At 51.2% G+C, this 20928-nt stretch overlaps 1 protein-coding gene across 1 annotated transcript; it reads left to right on the top strand.

Moving 5' to 3' along the window:
- The first annotated feature begins 3091 nt into the window (after positions 1–3091).
- On the top strand, positions 3092–18431 carry AKR1B1 (aldo-keto reductase family 1 member B). The gene is made up of 10 exons (XM_041728320.1): positions 3092–3239; positions 11593–11760; positions 12448–12564; positions 13285–13362; positions 13670–13792; positions 14276–14382; positions 14697–14778; positions 15168–15251; positions 16089–16171; positions 18054–18431. The coding sequence occupies exons 1-10, from the start codon at positions 3174–3176 to the stop codon at positions 18094–18096; spliced, it is 951 nt and encodes a 316-aa protein (XP_041584254.1). The 5' UTR covers positions 3092–3173; the 3' UTR covers positions 18097–18431.
- Positions 18432–20928: the final 2497 nt, after the last annotated feature.

Below are 20928 nucleotides of genomic sequence, written 5' to 3'. Positions count from 1 at the left end.
TATATTATTACCAGCAGCAGGCCGCATCTTCCTATAATGTATGTAAAGTGCCTAAGACAGTGCCTGAAATATAATAAAGACTCAATGGCTGGTTGTCATGGTGGAAGAGACTTCTGGTGCCTACTGTATTCTACATTCTGTTCTCCTCTCCTTTCTGGCACGCAAAAAGGTGGCCTTTCCCCATCCCAGTGAAGACAGGCAGGACCCTGTAAACAGGTGTGGCTAGTAGGCTGTGGAGAGAAGTGAAGGGTCCCACTTCCAGGCCCACATCATTGAATGATCATTTGAGACTCTCTCATGCTCTTTGGCTTTCCCAAGGCAAAGCCTGAAGACTTGGATTGGGACAGCAGGGAAATAGTGTAGTAGAACCTGTAGTCTAGGGCCTTGAGTGACACTGTGAAGCAGAACCTACTCTCTGGCCTGTGTTGCACAGATCACATGTAAGCTTTGTATGTTTGTTCATAACACCTTTCTGGAGTCATGTGCCATAATACTCACCCTACTAAAGTATATGATTTGGTGATTTTTCATATATTCAGTTATGTCATATTTCACAGGACCTTGAATGCCAGGGTAAGGAGTTTAAGTTGCATCCTACGGGAATTGGAGAGTTAATTGGAGAGTGTCTTGTAGTTGCAAAACACGTTTGATTAATGATAGTTTGACATACAGTATTCCCATTTCCTTTGGCTTCTTCCTAACTTTATATGTTACGTGGGTTTCTTTTTCATGCTTAAAATGAGGCCATATTTACATTTTGTTCTCTACTTTCACATTCGTATTATTTCAGGCTCACTTTACATATGGTGTTCATTTTCAATGGCTATATCATGTCTATTATAGTTGGACACTTAACAGTTTTACTTTATGTGGTTAGAACTGTTTTTCACACATACACATACACACACACATACACACACACACACACACACACACACACACACAAAGCAAGTAAAGTGCTCAGGGAGTCATGCCTAAGGAGATGCCCACATCCAGGCTGTATCTGAATGATAGCTCACTTTCCTCACCCTAGTCTCAGGGCTCTACCGTGTATTTGCACTCGCAAATATGCTTCTTTTACATGATTTCCTCTGGATGAGATTAGTGGTTCTCATGATGGGATTACTGGTTCAGAACATGAAGATTCTGATCTTTTTTTTTTTTTTTTTTTTTTTTTTTTTTTTAAAATGTTTTTTTTTTTTTTTTTTAATTTTTAATTATTTATGATAGTCACAGAGAGAGAGAGAGAGAGGCAGAGACACAGGCAGAAGGAGAAGCAGGCTCCATGCACCGGGAGCCCGATGTGGGATTCGATCCCGGGTCTCCAGGATCGCGCCCTGGGCCAAAGGCAGGCGCCAAACCGCTGCGCCACCCAGGGATCCCGAAGATTCTGATCTTGATATGAAGTACTAGAATGTTTCTTGGAAGGATTCCACTGAAGGTTTTTTGAAGCATAATTTTAATGCGTGCACTATGGCATTTTACAGAGACGACACAGGCAGTGGGGCACTTAGAAGACTATTTCAATACGTGCCAATGATAGTACTATTGTTGCTACAGAAGATGCCCAGGTATGAGTTTTCACATTTGCATAACCCACACAGAATAAAGTCAGAACTTTAGCTATATCTTCATGCAGTCAGCTTTCATCCTCAATCATCACAGAAACAGTAAGACGTTCATATTGGGTCCATGTCTCTACAGATGACCCCTCCATGCATACCAACCTGATCATTTAAGGTGTGTCATTTTCCCAAGGGACTAGCCCTTTGGGAAAAAAAAATCCTTTGGATATAATCCATCAACAGAAATGTTATGAATGAAGAGTATTGGTCTACTGCTGTTTTATTACAAACCAAGTCCCCAGCCGAAGGTCCTAATTAAAATTCTATTGTTTGGGGACAAGTAGGGTCAGAATTTGCCAACTAACAAGTTTTTATAAAAGTCAAATGGAAAAGTATCTGGGCTAACCCGTTGTGTGTAAATTTTTCGACTTTTTAGAAGTCGCCAAGTGGAAAATCACCAGAATGGAGTTTAGTGAGCCCTGGTTCCTGAGTCATTGTCCCCTGCAGATGTGGTCTCAATCTTGCATACTTAGGAAAGATTAGAGGGTGATGGAGCAGAAAGAGCCGTTTTGGGGTAGGATAGAGAATCATGGAGAGAGGTTGTTGAAAAGAAATCCAAATTATCTTCCAAGTTCTTCCAGTAACTTTCTTTTGGGCATATTGGAAAATAATGTCTTCTTACCTGACAATTTAAGCTAGTCAACCTATTATTGAGCATCTCCTGTTTTTGAAATGCTAGAAGCTATAGTATTAAAGTGAACTTTTCTTTGGCGGGTTTCTATTCACTCTTCTAGAGAGTTCTGCTAAGTTATCCTATTGAAAGTCAGAAACTTGCCGTTTTGATAAGAGTCTTGTTTTCTGAAGACCGAACGTCTTCTCCTGTGTATTCTGGACCGAGCCCATCAGGGATGCCTAACCTCAAGGGACGCCGGCTTTTGGGGAAGACCCGTTCAACCGCGCTCGCCGCGGCAGTGGGATGCCCAATCGCCCCAGGCCGCCACACACGGGCTGCGTCAACTGCGGCCTCCAGAAGGTGCTCTGCAACGAGGCTGCAAGATCTCCCTGGTGTGTACCTTCCGAAAGCAAAATGCGCTAAGCCCTACTTGTCGGTATGATTCCTGTAGGTTAGAGCTGGGACATCGGTCCAATTGTCAAAGAGCACGGCTATAGGCTTGGGCATTAGACACACGTATCCTGCTGGGCTCCTTAACAAACAAACAAACAAACAAACCAAACAAACAAACAAACAAAACCACGAAAGCCGAGCTCCTTCCCAGTCGACTTCTGCACGGACCTCCGCCACTTTGGTGCAGCAGGGCGGTCAGCGCGCGCCCCGGGCTTGGCAGGTCTCCACCGCGGCGGGCGGGGGCGGGGGCGGGGGCGGGGGCGAGCCAGCCGAGCGGAAAGAATACGGCCCCTCTGGGACCCAGCGGAAGAGGCGTCCGGGAGGAGCCGGCGCGGCGCCCCAGGTCGGCCAATCAGAAGCCGCCATTGCGGATCCGCGCGCCCGGCGGCCCCGCCCCTTCTGCCCGCCGCAGCGGCTATTTAAAGGTCTGCGCCGGGCGGCGCCGCGTGGTCCTCGGGCGCGGTCCGCGGAGCTAGACGGCCATGGCCAGCCACCTCGTGCTCTGCAACGGCGCAAAGATGCCGGTCCTGGGGCTGGGCACCTGGAAGGTAGGAGCCGCGGGGCGCGGCGGGCGCGGCGCGGCGCGGCCTGGGGCGGAAGGGACCCGCGGTGACCCGGCGCGGCCCCCGCCCGGCACGGCCCCCGCCCGGCACGCCCGGGCCTCGGTGGAGCGGTCCTCGGCCGGGCCGGGCCTGGCCTCGGGGCGGCGGGCGGGGGCGGGGGCGGGGGCCGCGGGGGGGCGCAGGGGGCAGGGGGCAGGGACCCCCTCCCGGGCCGCACTGGGAAGCGACCCCGGCCCCGGCCGGAAGACCAAGACCAAGAGCGCCGAGCCCCGCGGCTGCGGAGCCGCGAGGAGCCCGGGCGGGGGCGGGCGCGGGCCGCAGCGGATGTGGGGGGCGCCCGCCTCGGCCCAGCCTCGGCCCAGCCGCCCCGGCGGCCCCGCGCGCCCGTCTCCCTCCCGAATAGTTTGTCTTTGTTTCCGCTCTTGCTCTCAGGAATAAGCGCTCACTGAGCGCGGCGACTGCAGGTAATTGAATTGGCCGCCACGAGCTTGCCCCGATGCACCCATCTCCGGGCCCCGACGCGGCGCGGACCGCCTCGGGGCGCGGGTGTCGCAGGCGCGCGGTGGTCGCTGCCCGGGGAGTGTGGCTGGCGGGGAGCGGGGACTCGGGGGCCGAGCAACGCCGGAATCTTCCCGCCGCGCGTTGAGACCTCGTGAGGAATGAAAGGGCTGGCCGGGTTATCTGCGAAGTAGGCAGCACAGCGCGGGGGTGTTCTGGGCGCTGGAACGGACCCCAGTGTTTTTAAGCTCTCCCGAGGGGCACCTGGGTGGCTCGGCAGGTGCGCATCTGCCTGCCTTCCACTCCGTCCTGATCCCAGCCCCCCCCTCCCCTGGGGAGGGAGCCCCAGGGAGCCTGCCCCGCCTCCTGCAGTGTCTCTGCCTCGCTCTGTCTCTCATGAGTACATTTTTAGAAATCTTAGAAATAACAGCTCCTTAGAAGTTAGCTTTGGGGTATTACATTCTGTAGTGATGACCCAGGTTTTTGCAGGAACTTTGAATGAGGACCTGGGCATTGGATATGTACACACGGACAAGGACAGGAGAGACCAAGGGTCAAGTGCACCGTTAAAGAATTGATGTAGAGCAGAGGGTGCCGTTTACCTCTACCCTTAAAAGCTGCAGATGAAAATTTGCAAATAAGGGTCCTAGAGATGCTTCACGCACAAAGTGTTTCTTGGCCAAAGTAATCAGCGTATGTATAATTTGTGTTTTCCTTCAAAAAGCCCAATGATGCATGGTTGGCTCTGGAGGCATAATTAAATTATGACTGGGATACTGAGTTGAATCTCATCTGTTGAGGGTTTTTCTCTTGGAATGGATGTGAAAAACACACTTTCGTGGCAATAGTCCATCATTACAGTTTATATACTGATGCAGGCAACATGCAGATATATACCTAAAACTGGAACAAAAGATCCACAAAACATTGCTAGGTGGGATGAATTCTGATACCTTTATTCTGTTTTGTGGTTTCAGAAGTTATGTGCCAGACCATAGCCCATTGTTTGAAAACTACTGCTCTAGGGTGAATAAGGAATAAAGTTGTTAAAAAGAGGGTCTTAACATTTTTTAAAAGATTCTGTTTATTATCTTAGATTTATTTAGCGAGAAAGAGGGAGCACACGAACAAGGGCAGAGGAAGAGAGCAAGAATCCTCAAGCGGACTCCACGTTGAGCTCAGAGCCTGATACGGGGCTCTCAGGCCCAGGGCTCTGAACTCGTGACCTGAGCTGAAACCAAGATCTGAACACTTAACCGCCCGAGCCACCCAGGCGCCCCTATGTTTTATTTCTCTTTTAGAGAGCGTGCGTGAAAGCTGGATGGGTGGGTACAGAGGGAGAGGGGGAGAGAGATTCTTAAGCAGTCTCCACGCGGAGGGCAGAGCCTGATCTCACTCTCCTGAAGTCAAGAGTCAGGCTCTTAACCAACTGAGCCACTGAGGTGCTTCATAAAGAGAGTTTTAAATCCTGCACCTCAGCACTTAATGCCCTGAGGTGCTACATATTTATTTAAAATAGCATCATAAAAATCTACACTTAAGTCATTCATTCTGGCAGACTAAGTTCTTATTTATTTGTGATAGACATAGAGAGAGAGAGAGGCAGAGACACACAGGCAGAGGGAGAAGCAGGCTCCATGCGTCGGGAGTCCAACCAGGATCGCACCCTGGGCCGAAGGCAGGTGCGAAACCACTGAGCCACCCAGGGATCCCCAAGTATAACAGTTCTATAGAGAGTGGCTATTCCCTTTTCCCCCATATGTGTGTGTACATATTTCTTCACAGATGCTGGGCAAAAGAAGGAGTGATCTAAGTAGCATTTGCTTATCTTTGTGAGAAGTGAGGGTGGCTCTGCAAGGGGCTAGCTGGTTCCTTATTCTTGTGGATCTCTCCTGTCATGACGTCTGTTGCACCATCCAGACCCTTCACAGGGCTCTAGTGGTCTCCTCTGCTTTTGCATCAAAGGTCCTTAAATTTGCCCTTCTGTCTTTGGAGGGGAGGCTTTCAGGCAGACGGGTGAGCATCTCTGCCTCAGACCCCGTGCGGCTTAGCGAGTGTTTCTCCCCTCTCCCCGGGAAGCTTGCCTTCCCCATTAGACAGGAAGTACATCTACCAACACTGTGTTGCCAGGAATCTGTTAAAGCAGAGATTACTTCTGACACCAGCCGCAGTCCTGTTGCTAGTAAACGCTCTGATCTAGCTGAAAAATTGTTGGTGATATGGTCATTATAATGCACCTACATACTCCAAACCGAGAAGTGGAGTACAACTGTGTTTCTCTTAACCCCTTTTGCATTATCTCTTCTAAATAGCTTAGAACATTGGACACGTTTTTCCCTACTTGCCTTCACCCGGGAACATTGGATACGTTTTTCCCTACTTGCCCCCCACATAAAATGTAACATACCAACTGAGATCATCATATTAGTGCCCCTCCCCTTTATATACACACACTTTCAAAACCTCATCATCATCCCCCTTGCACGTAGCTCTTACCTGTCACTTTAAGATAATAATCCGGATTCCTGGGTGGCGCATGGGTTTGGCGCCTGCCTTTGGCCCAGGGCGCGATCTTGGAGACCCGGGATCGAATCCCACGTCGGGCTCCCGGTGCATGGAGCCTGCTTCTCCCTCTGCCTGTGTCTCTGCCTCTCTCTCTCTCTCTCTCTCTCTGTGACTATCATAAATAAATAAAAAAAATTAAAAAAAAAAAAGATAATAATCCTCCCTCTATTCCACCTTCAAGGCTCAACCCTAAAGGTTCTAAAGTGGTGTCAGTGGTAAAAAGACAAAGTATTTCAGACTGAATCCCTTGTAGTATTCGCCATGGGGATTTCTGGCAAGACGGGGCAGTGCTCTTTCTGATGTTGTTTTTTTTTTTTTTGTTTTTTTTTTTTTTTGGAAATTGTCTCTAGTTTGCAAGTATTTTGCAATGAAAGGGGGGTGGAGAACAAAGGGAACTTTACTTTGGGGGGAAAAAGTATGGGCCCTTCAAAGGGCCACAAACCATTGTGTAAGCTAAGATTTAATTAATAAATAAGTGAATTATTTTGCTCCCACTGAACCACTTTTTGCCAGGGTGATATCTCCCCCTTCATGAACATATGAAGTAGAAGAAAATGTGCTGAGAAAGACTTTCCTGCCACATTCCCAGAGTGGAGCGAGCTTGTAATGGCCCCAAGATCCCAGGTTCGGGGAGAGGGTAGCCGTGCTGGCATCAGAGCTGCGACAATAACTTGGTTTTACCCTTCACCTGCCTCGTCCCCCTGCAGGCCTCGACTGGCACACTTCAAGATCAAACATCTTTAAATAAGTCTTCCCCAAGCAGGGCCTGTCCATCCCCGTCTCAACCAAGTGGGGAGCTCCGTGTCTTAGAATTCAGCAGAGACTGATTTGAGTTGAGCACGAGGAAGTTTATTTCAGTTTTATTAGTTTGTGTTTATTGCCAAGCCAGATTATGAGCTTTGATGCAAAATAGTAGCCAGATTGCCTGATTTTATGTGATAAGGCAAATGAAAAGCGCAGTCAACTCCTTATTTGTATGGAACTGTAAAATGATGCGGACATCCTGATGGGGAGCCCAGTGGGGTTGACTTATCTGCACCAAACAGTGGAAAGTGCACTTTCTATTGACTGTAGATTGGCTGAAAGGTAGCAAGTTGTAGTGGTCCTCTGGATTCTCCCCCATGCTTGGTCTGTTGGAGTCCTAAGGCTGTGGCAGGTTTTAAGCCTTGGTGTTCTACAAAACTACTACTAGATCTGCAGTCTCCCATTTGTGCAGAGAGGGAGCATTGTGCCACACAGAGTGAGCAGGCCAGCTTGCTCAAATTTACCTGAAATCAACTAAAATCCATATATAATTGACATGTATTTAATATGATTAAATATGATTGACACTATGTTGTCAACTGGCTAAATTAGAACAAGGACTAAACCCTCTTAGCTCCCAAAACACCCACGTTCAGTATCAGAATACCTAACTTTCTGTTATCCCGATGTGGAATCGGACACCAGAAATTTTATTTGCGAATAGGCTTGGGCCTCTTGCCTAATTCCCATTTCTTTGTATGCTCTTCTGACATAGAAAGGGGTTGGTAAACTACAACCCCCAGCCTGTTTTTTGTTAATAAAGTTTTATTAGAATGGATCTCATGCGTATGTATTATTTGTGACCACTTCTGTGCTGCAGCAATGCAGTGGAAGGGTTGTGACCAACCATTTGGCCCACAAAGCCTAAAATATTATGTCTGGCATCTTAAGAAAAAGTTTGCCAGGTCCTGTTCCAGAAGATTCTAAGCGAATTCTTTGGAACTTGGCATACATTCTGAGAAGTCACAAATGCCTGTTACACTTGAATTTGGTTGAAATGACTTACACTTAAATGAACACTTAAAATAGAAAATTATATTGAGAGACCACTAGTATTTAAACTAGCTTAGTAATAGAAAATAAGATGAGTTTCTCTTAGATGCAGGTTGAGTTTCTGTAATGAAAAGCTGCTTTAGGTGGAAGAAGTTAAATGATGTTCTTGGGGACAGCTTTTCTGTGATCATGGTACTTTTAAAGGCTTCAGAGGTCGATGACCCTGTTTCTTTATTAAATCTAAGTTCGCGTCAGAAGTTACGGTTTCTTATTCCTTACTCTAGGATTATTTTGGGACACTTCTCATACATCTTACCTGGGATTTTTTTTTTCCCCAAAGTAAAGTTCCCTTTGTTCTCCACCCCCACTTTCATTGCAAAAGTAATACCTGCAAACTAGAGGCAATTTCTAAAAAAATGCATCAGAAAGAGCACAATCCCCTCTGGCCAGAAATCCCCATGGCTAATACTGCAAGGGATATTCAGTCTGAAATACTTTATCTTTTTGCCACTGACCCCACTTTAGAACCTTTGGAGTTGAACCTTGCAGAAGGAATAGAGGGAGGATTATTATCTTAAAGTGACAGGTCAGGGCTACGTGCAAAGGGAAGATGATGAGGTTTTGAAAGTGCGCGGATGTTAAGGGGAAGGGCGCTAATATAATGGTCTCAGTTGGTATTGGCTGGCTGCTGGTGTTAGAAAGTGAGGAGCCAGGGAGGCCTGTCTTGTGGAGGTGATGGGGGCCGGGGCCAGGAGTTCTCACTGTCTTCCCTTGATGCCGTCGGCCTAGACAGTCAGGTTGGTGCCTGAGCTAGTGCTCTGGAGCTGTAAGGTCCAGGAGACTTGGGCATGCATGGATTTGCCTAAGTCACAGGGTGGATTGTTGGCAGAATCGAGTTAAAACATGATTTAGTCTACAGGATTTAAACAGTTTGGTCGTTTGTGATTTGAGCATTTCCTAGAAGGATTTTCTGCAGATCTGCAGTGAGATGTCTGGAAATATATCATGATTTATTTCCTTTTCAAAGTTTCAGTTTGGACTGCTCCCTTCTGTGTGAGTTTTTAAGTGCAGACATGAAACGGAGAGATAGTGTAATCACGTCATAGCATTACCAAGTTTATTGTGGGATTTTTTTTAATTTAAATTTAATTTTTTTTTTAACCAAATCTTAAATTGGCTGATTCATTAGTGATAAGAGCAGTTTCTGGGAAGGGTTAGATTGAGATGATTAATGATTGAAGGTAGTTTGTGGATTCTGGCATATTTTCATTGCAGAGAATGGCTTCTGCAAGCCCAGCAGATTTGTCCTCTCAGTGACTGATGTCTCTGTGCCTCTCGGGGTGCACACAGGAGGACAGACCTCTTGGCAGAGCATGGCTCTCAGGTCCTTTGCCAAGGTTTGAGTCCTGACCTCTTTGACTGACTGTGATTGTGGGCCACTTGCATCACTTTTCCGTGCCATACTTCCCTTATCTATAGAGATAACAGGACCTGCCGGGGGTTGTGATAAAGATTCAGCGTACTAACATGTTTGAAACTAGTGAAAACGTCCATATTTTCAGTTTGAGCCAGTGTGTACCGAACACCGCACTGGTTGGGTTGCATTCAGTGACATGATCGGCCCAGGCCAATGCCTTCTGGTAACCAAAAGGCCTGTTCAGGGCCAGCCCAGGGCAGACCAGTCAGTCCTCCCTTGGCAGAGCATGTGGCCCGTATGGCACAGGTGTCCCCAAAAGGGGAGGCTGGCACACAGTTTCCATTCTCAGGAGTCTTGTCACAAATTGCTACAACTTCTTTCTACAAATTGAATTTATAAAATGCCAAACAGTTCTTGCTTTTGTTTTTCTCTCCCTTGGATAGCAGTGTGGCCATCTTCCCAGTACATGTGTCCCTAGCTGATCTCCGGAGTCATTTCTGTCCTTGGCTTCTCTATGAAAACACAACATGAACTTTTTCCCAGTTTTGTGCCACTCTCTCAGCAGCCTTGATTATCCTAGCGTGCAGTTTTCTGGTTCCAAGCAACCGAATAACCAACTTAATCTTCGGCACACAAAAAAGTACGTTTGAAAAAAAAAAAAACAGTGCGTTTGAGGTGGGGATTCATGGACTTAGGAGATGCCCATGGGCATACCAGCCAGGGCTACTCGTGATGCCACCAGGAGCAATCTCTCTGGATCCTGCTATCTCTAGCCCCACTGTCTTGCAAGCAGCTCCAGGCTCCCATTCTCCCAGCATGGAGACCCCCCACAGAATGGAAGCTTGGCCTGGTGGTTCCCGAGACTGAGTCTCCTGGGCCTGGCTTGGGTCATGCCTCTGCCTGTGTGCCAGCTGCAGTGGCAGGTACCTGGGGAATGTGCCCTGCTCCCGCCTTGGGGCTGAGCCTCAACATCCCGGCAGCTCTGGCCAGACGCTCATTCCCACTGGTGCCCTGTCCCCCTTCCTACCCCTTGTGCCCATTCCCAACAGCTGGTGCCAAACCCGTGAACATGTGCAGCTGCCCATGGCCCCGGGCAGTTTTCCTTTCCATTCTCTTCTCCCCCAGCTCCCTGGAGGAATGCGCTGTGTTCACTGCACAGTCTGTTGCACACGTGTGTATTTGTCACATCTGTGGTCTGAGAGGATCAGTGAGGAGACGGAGTAAACCTCCAGGTGGTCAGTCTGGGTGCGGGCAGAGCTTGAAAGCTCCCAAGCACCTCCTCCCACTCCCAGGAGGTCTGTCCTGGGAACCTGTGTCCCGTCCTGGTGACAGAGCCGGCAGCTGGCTTGGGCACTGACAGCTGTGCAGTCCCTGTGTGGCTCTGCCCAAAAACTATCGACTCCTGTTTCCCTTTCCTGTTGACTCATATCTGTGCTGATGTCTCAGAGGGGCCTGTCCCACCCCTGCCTCTCACGGCAGAGTCTCACTAGATCTGGGCCTCTGAATCTGTATCAGTAACGTGCTTGACTTTACTGTGATCCCCCAGAACCACCTAAGAATGAGTGATTGCCAATGTCAGGATCTACACCCAAAAGGAGAAGTAAAGCATGGGCGTTCAGGGCCAGCTCAGACACCGGAGGGGCAGTGGGTTAATGTGTACAGCAGTTGGTAAAAGGCTCTGAGCTATTTGGAGGAAACCGTGCCGGTGCCCCTCACTGTCTTGGAAACCCAGTAGATGCAGGTAGGGGTTTTTTCTTATACCATGGTTTGTAAATCAACAGATGGAAAGAAGCAATCGAGACCACATTGGCACATCTCTTGAAGGTGGTGTAGGCTGCCGCTGCGTGGTGGCCAGGATATCCTAATGTGACACCACGCGGCATTGCACCTCGGTTCCCCAGCTCGTTTGAGAGCGAATGGTTTAGGAAGCTGCTTAAGCCACAGATATCCACAGGCCACTGGAGACGGGTGGGAGCTTCAGTGAATAGTGTGGAGTTCACGCTGCCTGGGCTGCTTCGTTTTTTATTTTAACGGCATGCCTCCTGTTCCTCTTCCTTTCAGTCCCCTCCCGGCAAAGTGACCGATGCTGTGAAGGTCGCGATTGACCTTGGGTACCGCCACATCGACTGCGCTCACGTGTACCAGAATGAGAATGAGGTGGGCTTGGCCATCCAGGAGAAGCTCAAGGAGCAGGTGGTGAAGCGTGAGGACCTCTTCATCGTCAGCAAGGTGCTACTCTGCAGGGCAGCCTGGGCCATAGGCTTCGAACTCCATACCTGTCCAGTGGCAGCGTCGGCTTAGGTGCCGAAGCCATCCTCTGGGGCCACTGAATATGCTATGGTTATTGCTCAGGAGGCCACTCTTCTGGGGCAGGGGGTTGACCAGAGGCTCCACCGGTCACCTGTTCTTTATGGGATGGTCATTCTGTGTAGCACTGTTGGCTAGAGCCTCTTGTTGATGAGACTTCGATTGTGGGTGGGTTGGGCCTCCCTTTCCAGGGAGTTATCTTTGAAGACGGAACTTGGTTTCCATCTGGAGACGACCTCCACTGCTGGCACCATCTTTCACCTGGAGGCTGTTATTGGCCCAAAGGAACACCGGGTTGGAGGATGAGGCTGGCCCCACGGACCAGCCGTGTAGGAAAGTGGCCCTGAGAGCTCGTGTTTCGGGCCAGGGCCTTCCCGACCTGTCCATTCTATATCATGCCTTCACTTTGGTCCCTCTGAGCAGTTTCCCTGACCTAATTATCTGGCCTGCCTTTGGAAAGTTAGGATGCACTGCATGCAATGGAAACTCGCCCACCGCCATCATAGCATCACAGTGAAAGGGGTGGGTTGTGTCTTGGAGCTCTTTGGCTCCCGGCTGGGATACAGCCTCCTGCGCGCAAGCTAAGACATGCTCTCTCACTGGCTCCAGCTGTGGTGTACATACCACGAGAAGAGCATGGTGAAGGGGGCCTGCCAGAAGACGCTCAGCGACCTGAAGCTCGACTACCTGGACCTCTACCTTATTCACTGGCCCACGGGCTTCAAGGTAAGCGGCAGGGGGTGCTCCCTCCGTGCAGCCTGTGATGTGTTAGGTCCTCCTCTGCTCGGGTACAGCCGGGCAACACACCCTGTGTGTGTGTGTGTCCTGGAGCAGCAGCCAGTGGCATTACCCTTGTTAGAAATCCCCCCCCCCGCCCCCCAGGTCTGCTGAATGTGAACCACAGACGCATTTGCCCATTACAGAATTTGAGAAGCACTGTGCTTTGTCATTTGCTGGTGGTCCTGTTGCAAACTGTGACCACACACGTGGCCCAGGTGATAAGCTGCCAGGGCCCCAAAGACCTGATGCACGTGGGTACGGTCATGCATTCCGCACACAGGCCCCATCCTGGGGAAGCCTCATACCTGTTCCCTGGCAGAGCCTGAGTCTCTGCTCAAAGAAATGGGTTATCACATCCTTTGCCTTCTTTCTGGCCATAGGGTCCATTGTGTGCTTTGTCAGCCAGAGTGAAGGCACATAGTGTTTATCCTGTAGCCAGCCCCGTTTTGTTGTGCTGGTTCCCTCTGACCGCCAGCTGCAACCATCTGAAAGGACAAGTGTCTGGGGCCTCTTTTCTTCTCCCTGCTGGCCCATGGGTTTGCCCTTGGTTACATTCGGAAAACTTGGTACTTAAGAGTGATTTTTTTTTTTTTTTTCTTTTTGGACTTTGCTTTCAAAGACTTAGGTCTGTGGAAGGCTGTCATTGACTGATTGTTGTTATAACAGGCCGGGAAGGAATATTTCCCATTGGATGGGGAAGGCAATGTGATTCCCAGTGACACCAGTTTTGTGGACACGTGGGAGGTAAGGCAGTCCCTGACTCGGTCTTCTCCTTCCTCTCTGGTTCTCGTTCTTCTGTGAGTGATCTGCTCTGCCCTGCCTTGTCTTTCACTGCATTCAAGTATTTGGTCACCGTCTCTGTTCTCTGTTCTCCCTGTGTTAGTAAAGCCAGCCTGACTTGTGTCTTGGTGTCTCTGGGCTTCTCAAAGATCTCATTCAGTGGCTCCGGTTAGTAAGGGTAGGACCTGTTAAACCAGAGCCAGAGATGCTTTTCCTGTCTTTGTCCTCTTGGGCACGTGTGAGCAGCACATGCACGCTCTTCTGTTGTTAGGCCATGGAACAGCTGGTGGATGAAGGGCTGGTGAAAGCCATCGGAGTCTCCAACTTCAACCATCTCCAAATTGAGAAGATCTTAAACAAACCTGGCTTAAAATATAAGCCTGCTGTTAACCAGGTAAACATCCTGAGGGAAGGGTGTGCCCGGGAGCCTGCTTTGTTACTGTCTGAACCTGGCAGTTACTTAAGGTCCATGTCACCCAGGGAGCAGCCAGGAGGCAGGTCCTGATTTGGGACAGAGCATGATGACAACCTGTCTGGGAGCCGAACTTGCAGGAGACACAGGCTTTGAGACTGGCTTGTGATGACTCAGGGCCTCCCAGAGTATCAGCCTGCAGACGTTGAGATCCTGAGACCCGTCACAGTTGATAAATGGCCAAAGCCAAAATAAACCCTTAGGGCCCACGGCCACAGTACATCCATGAGCACATCATTGTTATTCCTGTTGAGGACAGGAGCTGGGAAGTGTAGACAGCTGTTCTAGCTCATCAGGGAGACACTATGTTGTTTGGACATCATTTTCTGTCTGTGGAGGGGGCACTTCTGTGTGTCCCGACACCTGTGCCCACAGGCCAGCATCTGTCCGTGTTTGCATTTGCAGATCGAGTGCCACCCGTACCTCACTCAGGAGAAGTTAATCCAGTACTGCCAAGCCAAAGGCATCGTGGTGACCGCCTATAGTCCCCTTGGCTCCCCCGACAGGCCCTGGTGAGGTTCCTAGCAGATCGTGTTCTCTTGTCCGTTGGTGAAGGTTAGAAATGCTAGAAAGAAAAACTCAGCATCGAGGAACATGTTTCCGGCACTCGTTTGCAAACCTACCCCAGAGCCTCTTGTTGGGTTTCCTGGGTGGTATTTCTAGTAGCAGGATGTCTGCTCTTTTCCCAGCGGGTTGGGAGTTTGTACCTGAACTTCAAATCAGGAAGGGCGTGCAGGGCTGCCCTCTAAGGTCAATGGCAGTTAATTGCCAGCTGCCTTGAGTGAAAGCGATGGTGGTTGCTCACATGGGCCATCTTTGTCTCCAGGGCCAAGCCTGAGGACCCTTCCCTGTTGGAGGATCCCCGGATCAAAGCGATCGCAGCCAAGCACAATAAAACAACAGCCCAGGTACTGTCCTCTGCAGGTGCCCGTGACTGTTCCCAGAATTCCCTGCATTCACGGTGGGGAGGGAGAGGCGACCAAGCCTAGCCATGGCTCCTTGGAAGTGTAGCTCAAGGCCCTGGAGTATGTGGTAGAAAGCGGCACAGACAAGGAAGCCAGCAGATTGCCGTTGATGGGGAGGGTAGCATCCTCCGACTACCTCTACAGGCCACCCGAAAGGGCAGCATTTGCTGACGTAGGTGGGATGACCCTGACATCTCTGAGCCTCCGTTTTCTCCCATGTGAAGTTCTGGAACTTCCCTCTTTGGAGAGTGGCCGTATAAGACTGAGTGACCCAACCACATAGAAGATTATATATAGTAACGTAGACGAACACTTGGCACGTCTGTTCGCAGGTTCTGATCCGGTTCCCCATGCAGAGGAATTTGGTCGTGATTCCCAAGTCCGTGACACCCGAACGCATTGCTGAGAACTTTCAGGTGAGACCCTGGCTGGCTGGCCTAGTTGTTCTCAGTGGAGAAGGGGACAGGGCCTCCTGTCGTGCCTGGATTGTACGGTGTGGCACCCCCAGCTTCCTGTCACCTCGCAGGGAGCCAGCCTGTGTCCACACCTGTGTAGTCTTTGCACACATGCCCATAGGTGTGAGAGCATGGAGTGGACAGCAGGCTGCCCTCTGCACATTCTAACCCCACGGCCCTCCTTGTGTCGCCGGGTGCTGCCTTGGGCCTGCCTGCTGACCTCTTGGGAGCCCCCCCTTCCTGACGGACCTTTGTCGTCCTCTCTGTCCAGCTGTTACTTGGCAGTATAGACCCATCTCACATACCGTCCTCTGTATCCTGCAGCTCCCCAGTTGGGCTCCGTTCCCAATTCCTCTGGGAGCCTCAGTGCTTTTTGTGGCATCTCCCTCATGCTGTGCACTCATTGCTTCTGTTGGAGTCGTTGATCTTTCTCTTCATGTTGCCTCCCTGTAAACTGAGGCAGAAACCCTTGTGATCCATTCTTTTCCCCCCGACCAGCACTTGTCACGGAAGTGCTGCATTCTCTGGTTTCCACAGTGACTCAGTGGGACTAACAGTACCATTTGCCGGGAGCTCCTGAAGCGCAGGGGTCTCTCCCCATTCGCTGTGGTACCCGGCCTGTGCTGTGCCTTCTCCAAAGGGCACCCCAGTCAGTCCCACTGCTGTGTCTTCCTCACTGTGGCTTCCCACGCAGGGCGGCGTCTCCTCGATGGCCCTGTGCAGAACCGTTGGACACTTGGGTATTCTGTGCCTGACCTTTCTTTGAAGAACTTACTGGATTTTTTTTTTTCTTTTGAGGTCTTTGACTTTGAGCTGAGTAGTGTGGACATGACCACCTTACTCAGCTACAACCGGAACTGGAGGGTCTGTGCCTTGGTGAGGTGAGTGAGGCCTGGGGGAGGGCCTGCTGGGGGAGGCCGTGGTGTTGGGGTCCCGTCCACGTGCCGCAGGAAACACTGCAGCCCGTGTCAGCTGAGCCACTCATGGCTGTGGGGAAGATGCCAGGACATGTGCTCTTGGGTACCTTCCCCAGCCCAGGGACATGGTCGGCCCAACTGGCAGCAACTCTCTATTTTTAGCATTAATTTTCAAATCTTTGAGGCTCTTCTGAAATCCGCTGATCCCATGTGGCTCCTGTGCCACCTTCCCAGAAGAATTCGCACATGAGTCTTCCTTACACTGACTTAATAGAAGGGGTTCAGTGGGGAGACTGGTGCACGCGCTGAGGAAAGCTCTCGATGCCCCGTCCCCCCCCCCCCCCCCCGCCCCGGCGCCCCTTCACTGGCTGCTTGTATTCCCTGCCGCTTATAATTTGGAATTGGAGGGAGGTGACAGGGAAGGTGTTGCTGGTTTTTTTTTTTTTTTTCTCCCTCCCTTCTCCTACAGTGCAGTAACTAAAGTTTAAAAGTCATTCCCTGCTTTCCAGGAGAAACCTCCTGTCTCCATGTGTGGCGGGCCTGGGGCCGCCTGTCTCCATGTGTGGGGCCTCTGTTTCTTCTCCGTCTCCCGGGGTAGATAGTCTCCCGAGCCAGGTTTGGACTTGCCCTCAGCTGGGGCAGGGGCCAGCCTTCTCTCTCCCTCTCCTTCTCTCCCCCCGCCTTCCACCCCTGCTCCTCCTCTAGCCGCCCCGCCCCCATGCACCAGGTGTCACCATGTCTGTGAGCGTGGGGCTGGCACACCAGGCCCTCTCTGCACTCGTGTCACTGGTGCTTAACCTGTAGGCTTTAATACCAGTTTGGGACCGAGTGGGTGAGGGAGAGAGTAGAGAGTTATCTTCCAGGTAACCTCTGTTGTCTGTTAAGAGTCTCTCTGTCATTCATTCATTCCCTGAGCCCTTCCCACTGCTGACCTGGTATGTTGGAGCATCAGGGCTGACACCACAGTGGTTTTCCAGTGGGTCCCTATACACTGTTCAGTGTTGCTCCAGGAACCGCTGTCGGGTGATTCTGGGGGCTGCTGGTGTTTAGCGGGGGATGGAGAGACTGGCCGCTGCATTCCCAGGTCACCTGAGAAGCTTTCCTGCTGACACACTTGTACATGGCTGCTTTCTGGAAGTTCTTGCTCTACAGAGCCTCTGTCGCTGGGGGCAGGGTGATGCTACCCCCGTCTGAGGGAACGCAAGAATGAGGGCCAGACTCTGGGGATGTTTCAGGTGGTTTGAGAGTCCTCTGCCCTGTGCTGGGCTCACCCTGGGCCTTTCATGTTGTGCCCAGCCAGTCTTCCCAGCATGAGAGCCAGAACATTCCTTACACGAGCTGCTGGCCCAACTGGGTGGGCCTGTGGGCCTGTTGACACACACCCGCACCTCTGCCCCTGGGTCAGCACCCAGCCTCCTTCCTCCCCTGCTTCCTGTGTCCCACATGTGACCCAGCTGACACCAGGCAGCTTCCAGAGGGCCCCGTGCTCCCTCTGTGTCCCCGGAGCACCGGCTCTCACATAGATGGACGCCTGACCTCTCTCGTCACCTTCTTACAGTCTTAGACTGTGGGATGCTCTTCGGTCCTGCCACTTAGACCGAGTGACCAGGGAGCAGGAATCGTGTCTTGGCACCCCATGCGCTTCAGGCACAGTGCTGGGCACATGGGGAGGATGGTGTCCATCACGCCTGTGCCAGCTGACGAGCCTGGAGGGCTGTGCATCTGAACTGGCATGCCCCTGAGGCCTGTGTTCCTGCCTCTAATGAGACACCACTGCTTTTTGTACTTGGTCATGTCAACATCCCTTCTCTGAAAAGCTGACGTGTCCCTCCTTTTCTCCTGACAGCTGTGCCTCCCACAAGGACTATCCATTCACTGAGGAGTTCTGAAGCTGTCGGTGCCTCTCCGCCCAGGTGCCCAACGTCCCTCCTCCCGTATGTAGCGTAGAGTGGCCTCTGCCCCTCGGTGTTGGGTCCGTGACCTGCTGACGGGCCTGTGAAGTGTTGGGTCTCAAGAGCAGTATCAGCAGTTTAGAGTCTCTTCCAGTTTTGCCCTTCTTCTTGTCCAGCTGGGGAATGTAGGACCCTGGCACCCTTTTCTGACTAAGTTGAATCTATAAAGTTGAAATAGTGCCACTAACACCTGGATTTTGACTACCGGGAACGGTAGCCCTTTCATCCAGACTTCTTGCCTGAAATAATAAAGAGTTATTTTGTGAACCTGATGCTGTTGGTTTTATTTTGATTTATTGAAACACAGCACCTTCTGTGTCCCTCAGCCTTCGTCCCATCATGCCTATAAAGCAGACCACTCAGCTGGGCAAGAAGACTGAATACCTGACCTCTTCCCCTCTAGCCGGGGACCCCTCACCCTGGGATTTCATCCATTTAGCTTTGGGGTGGGTGCGCATTCGAGTCACCTGGAGAGCCTTAAATGCTGCTAATGTCTGGCCCTCACCCCAGGGACCCATCTACTTGGCCCCGGGTGTCCCCAGGCCATGGAGGTTTGCAGGCCCAGCCAAGGCTGATAGCCAGTGTGTTAGACCCGAGAGAGGACTGAAGCCCATTTGGAACTTCACAAGGTCCCTTCTTGTTCCTCCTACCTGCGAAGACCAAAATCCTATGTTTGCCAAGCATCATTGTTTACAGAGAACTGTTGACAAAAAACTGCTTTCATGAGGCTCATCATCTAGACTCCGGGAAGAGCAGCATCGGCGGACGGCATCCAGGTGAGTGCTGACTGCTTTAACAAAATACTGTACACTGAGTGGGGTCAGTACATTAACTTTTCACAGTTCTAGAGGCTGGAAATCAGGTCAGGACCCACCGGGTCTGGTTCTGGTGAGAGCCCTCTTCCTGTGGCATGGACAGTCCCCTTCTTGCCATGTGTTCGTGTGACTTGGACAGAGGCATGCTGGAAATAGGCTCGTACCAGTAAAGGTCTGTGTTTGATTCTACGGACGCTGCTGCTTGTTTTTATTAGTAACATTTTCTTTGTGGGAATTAAATTGACAAAGGCTGGGAATGGGATGAGCCGGGCAAGAGTGAACTTGGGGTTTCATGGAGATAATGGCTTTGCAGCTGAGTATTACTGGGTGGCCGGAGCCCCGGTTAGGTGATCCTCCCTGCGTTGCAGGTGATCTGCAGGTAAGCCCTACCTCCAAGGTTTTAGATCATTGGGCCACAGTGGCTGCTGGTGCCCCCGCATGGCAGAGTTTAGGCCAGATGGGGACTCTGAACCCAGCCCTCACTGCTGCCCACAGCCTCCAGCTCTAGGCCTGGGCCCGTCTCCCTGGCACCTGCTCCTCACGGCGGTCCGCTTTCCCCTACCAGATAGGTGAGTCCCGCCTTACCCCAGGTTAGGCTGCAAATCTCTGCAGTCACTCTCTAAATCATCTAGAGCACCCTACCGTTTTACTGTAAACTGAACCAAATAAGCTCTGACCTCGTCCCCACCTTATTTCTCCAATTAGCCCAGGGCTGGCTTTAACACACTTTGGAAAAAACTTTGAGGTGACCGACCGCTTATAGGAATTCCAGCCTGATGCCAGTGTGCTGGAGCCCTGCTTTAAAAAAGCTACCGGGCAGCCCAGGTGGCTAAGCGGTTTAGCGCCTGTCTTTGGCCCAGGGCGTGATCCTGGAGACCAGGATTGAGTCCCACGTCGGGCTCCCTGCATGGAGCCTACTTCTCCCTCTACCTGTGTCTCTGCCTCTCTCTCTCTCTCTTTCTCTTTCTCTCTGCCTCTCATGAATAAATAAAATCTTTAAGAAAAAAAAAAAAAGGAAAAGCTACCGAAATAAGATAATTTGAAAGTCAGGCTGGAAACACAAAAAAGTCAAAAGGCCCTGTTCTAGCCTCGTTCCCTCCTCCGAAGCGGAGACTCCGGTTATAGCTAAGAGCCTATCCCTGAGAAGGAGCCTCGCCTGGCCTGTGAGAGGGGAGGAGAATTCAAGCCTCTGGATTAAAGTTGTTCTGCATTTTGAAGATCAAAAAAAGGGGTGTGTGTGGCTGTCAGTGGCCCTGGGGCCAGGGGCACTGAGAGGTGGCATGAAGGAGCAGTGAGGCCAGCCTTGGGGGCCTGCTTCATCCCGCAGAGGACTGATCCCAGGCGGCGCAGACAGACTCCCAGGTCCCTCGGGGTCTTTGTATACTCGGGCCATGCCTTCCTAGTGTGGAGCCCCCTCCACCTCCCCCGTGTGGAGTTAAGACCCCCACGCCCCTGCACATTCCTGGGTGAGGGGGGTGGGTTCCAATCCAGCCTCCGCTCTCCCGTGGACTCCTGGGCCTGAATAACGTGGCTCCCGGGGGCTGAGGCCGTGGAACTTACACCATAGCCCGGCATCCCGCCTTGACCAGCTGCTGGGGCCTCCCAGTGACATTCACAAAATAGTTGGACTTTCACCAAGACAAAATCCCAGCCAAAGAACAGACTTGTTAATAAGATAATGAGACCCCCTGAAAGGCAAAACTAAATTTAATTGAATCACTTAGGCGTTTAAGACCTGCTGTCGACAATCTTGCTGAACAATGCAGACCTGACTTCAGACCGCTCCGTTGGTCAACGCTGAGCCCTGCTCCGTGTGGTAGTTGCCGAGCGAGCTATTTTTGGGCAAGGTCTGTGCTCCCAGGCACACCCGTGGGAGGTGCCCAGCCAAGGGCAGCAGGCTTAGGCCTGGGTCCAATTGCAGGAGGCTCCCTAGCCGGACAGCAGGGACTACTTT

The sequence above is a fragment of the Vulpes lagopus genome, chromosome 13, assembly GCF_018345385.1.
Source record: "Vulpes lagopus strain Blue_001 chromosome 13, ASM1834538v1, whole genome shotgun sequence".
Classification (NCBI taxonomy): domain Eukaryota; kingdom Metazoa; phylum Chordata; class Mammalia; order Carnivora; family Canidae; genus Vulpes; species Vulpes lagopus.
Note: the sequence above shows the minus strand (reverse complement) of the source record. Positions and strands in the feature narration are given on the sequence as shown.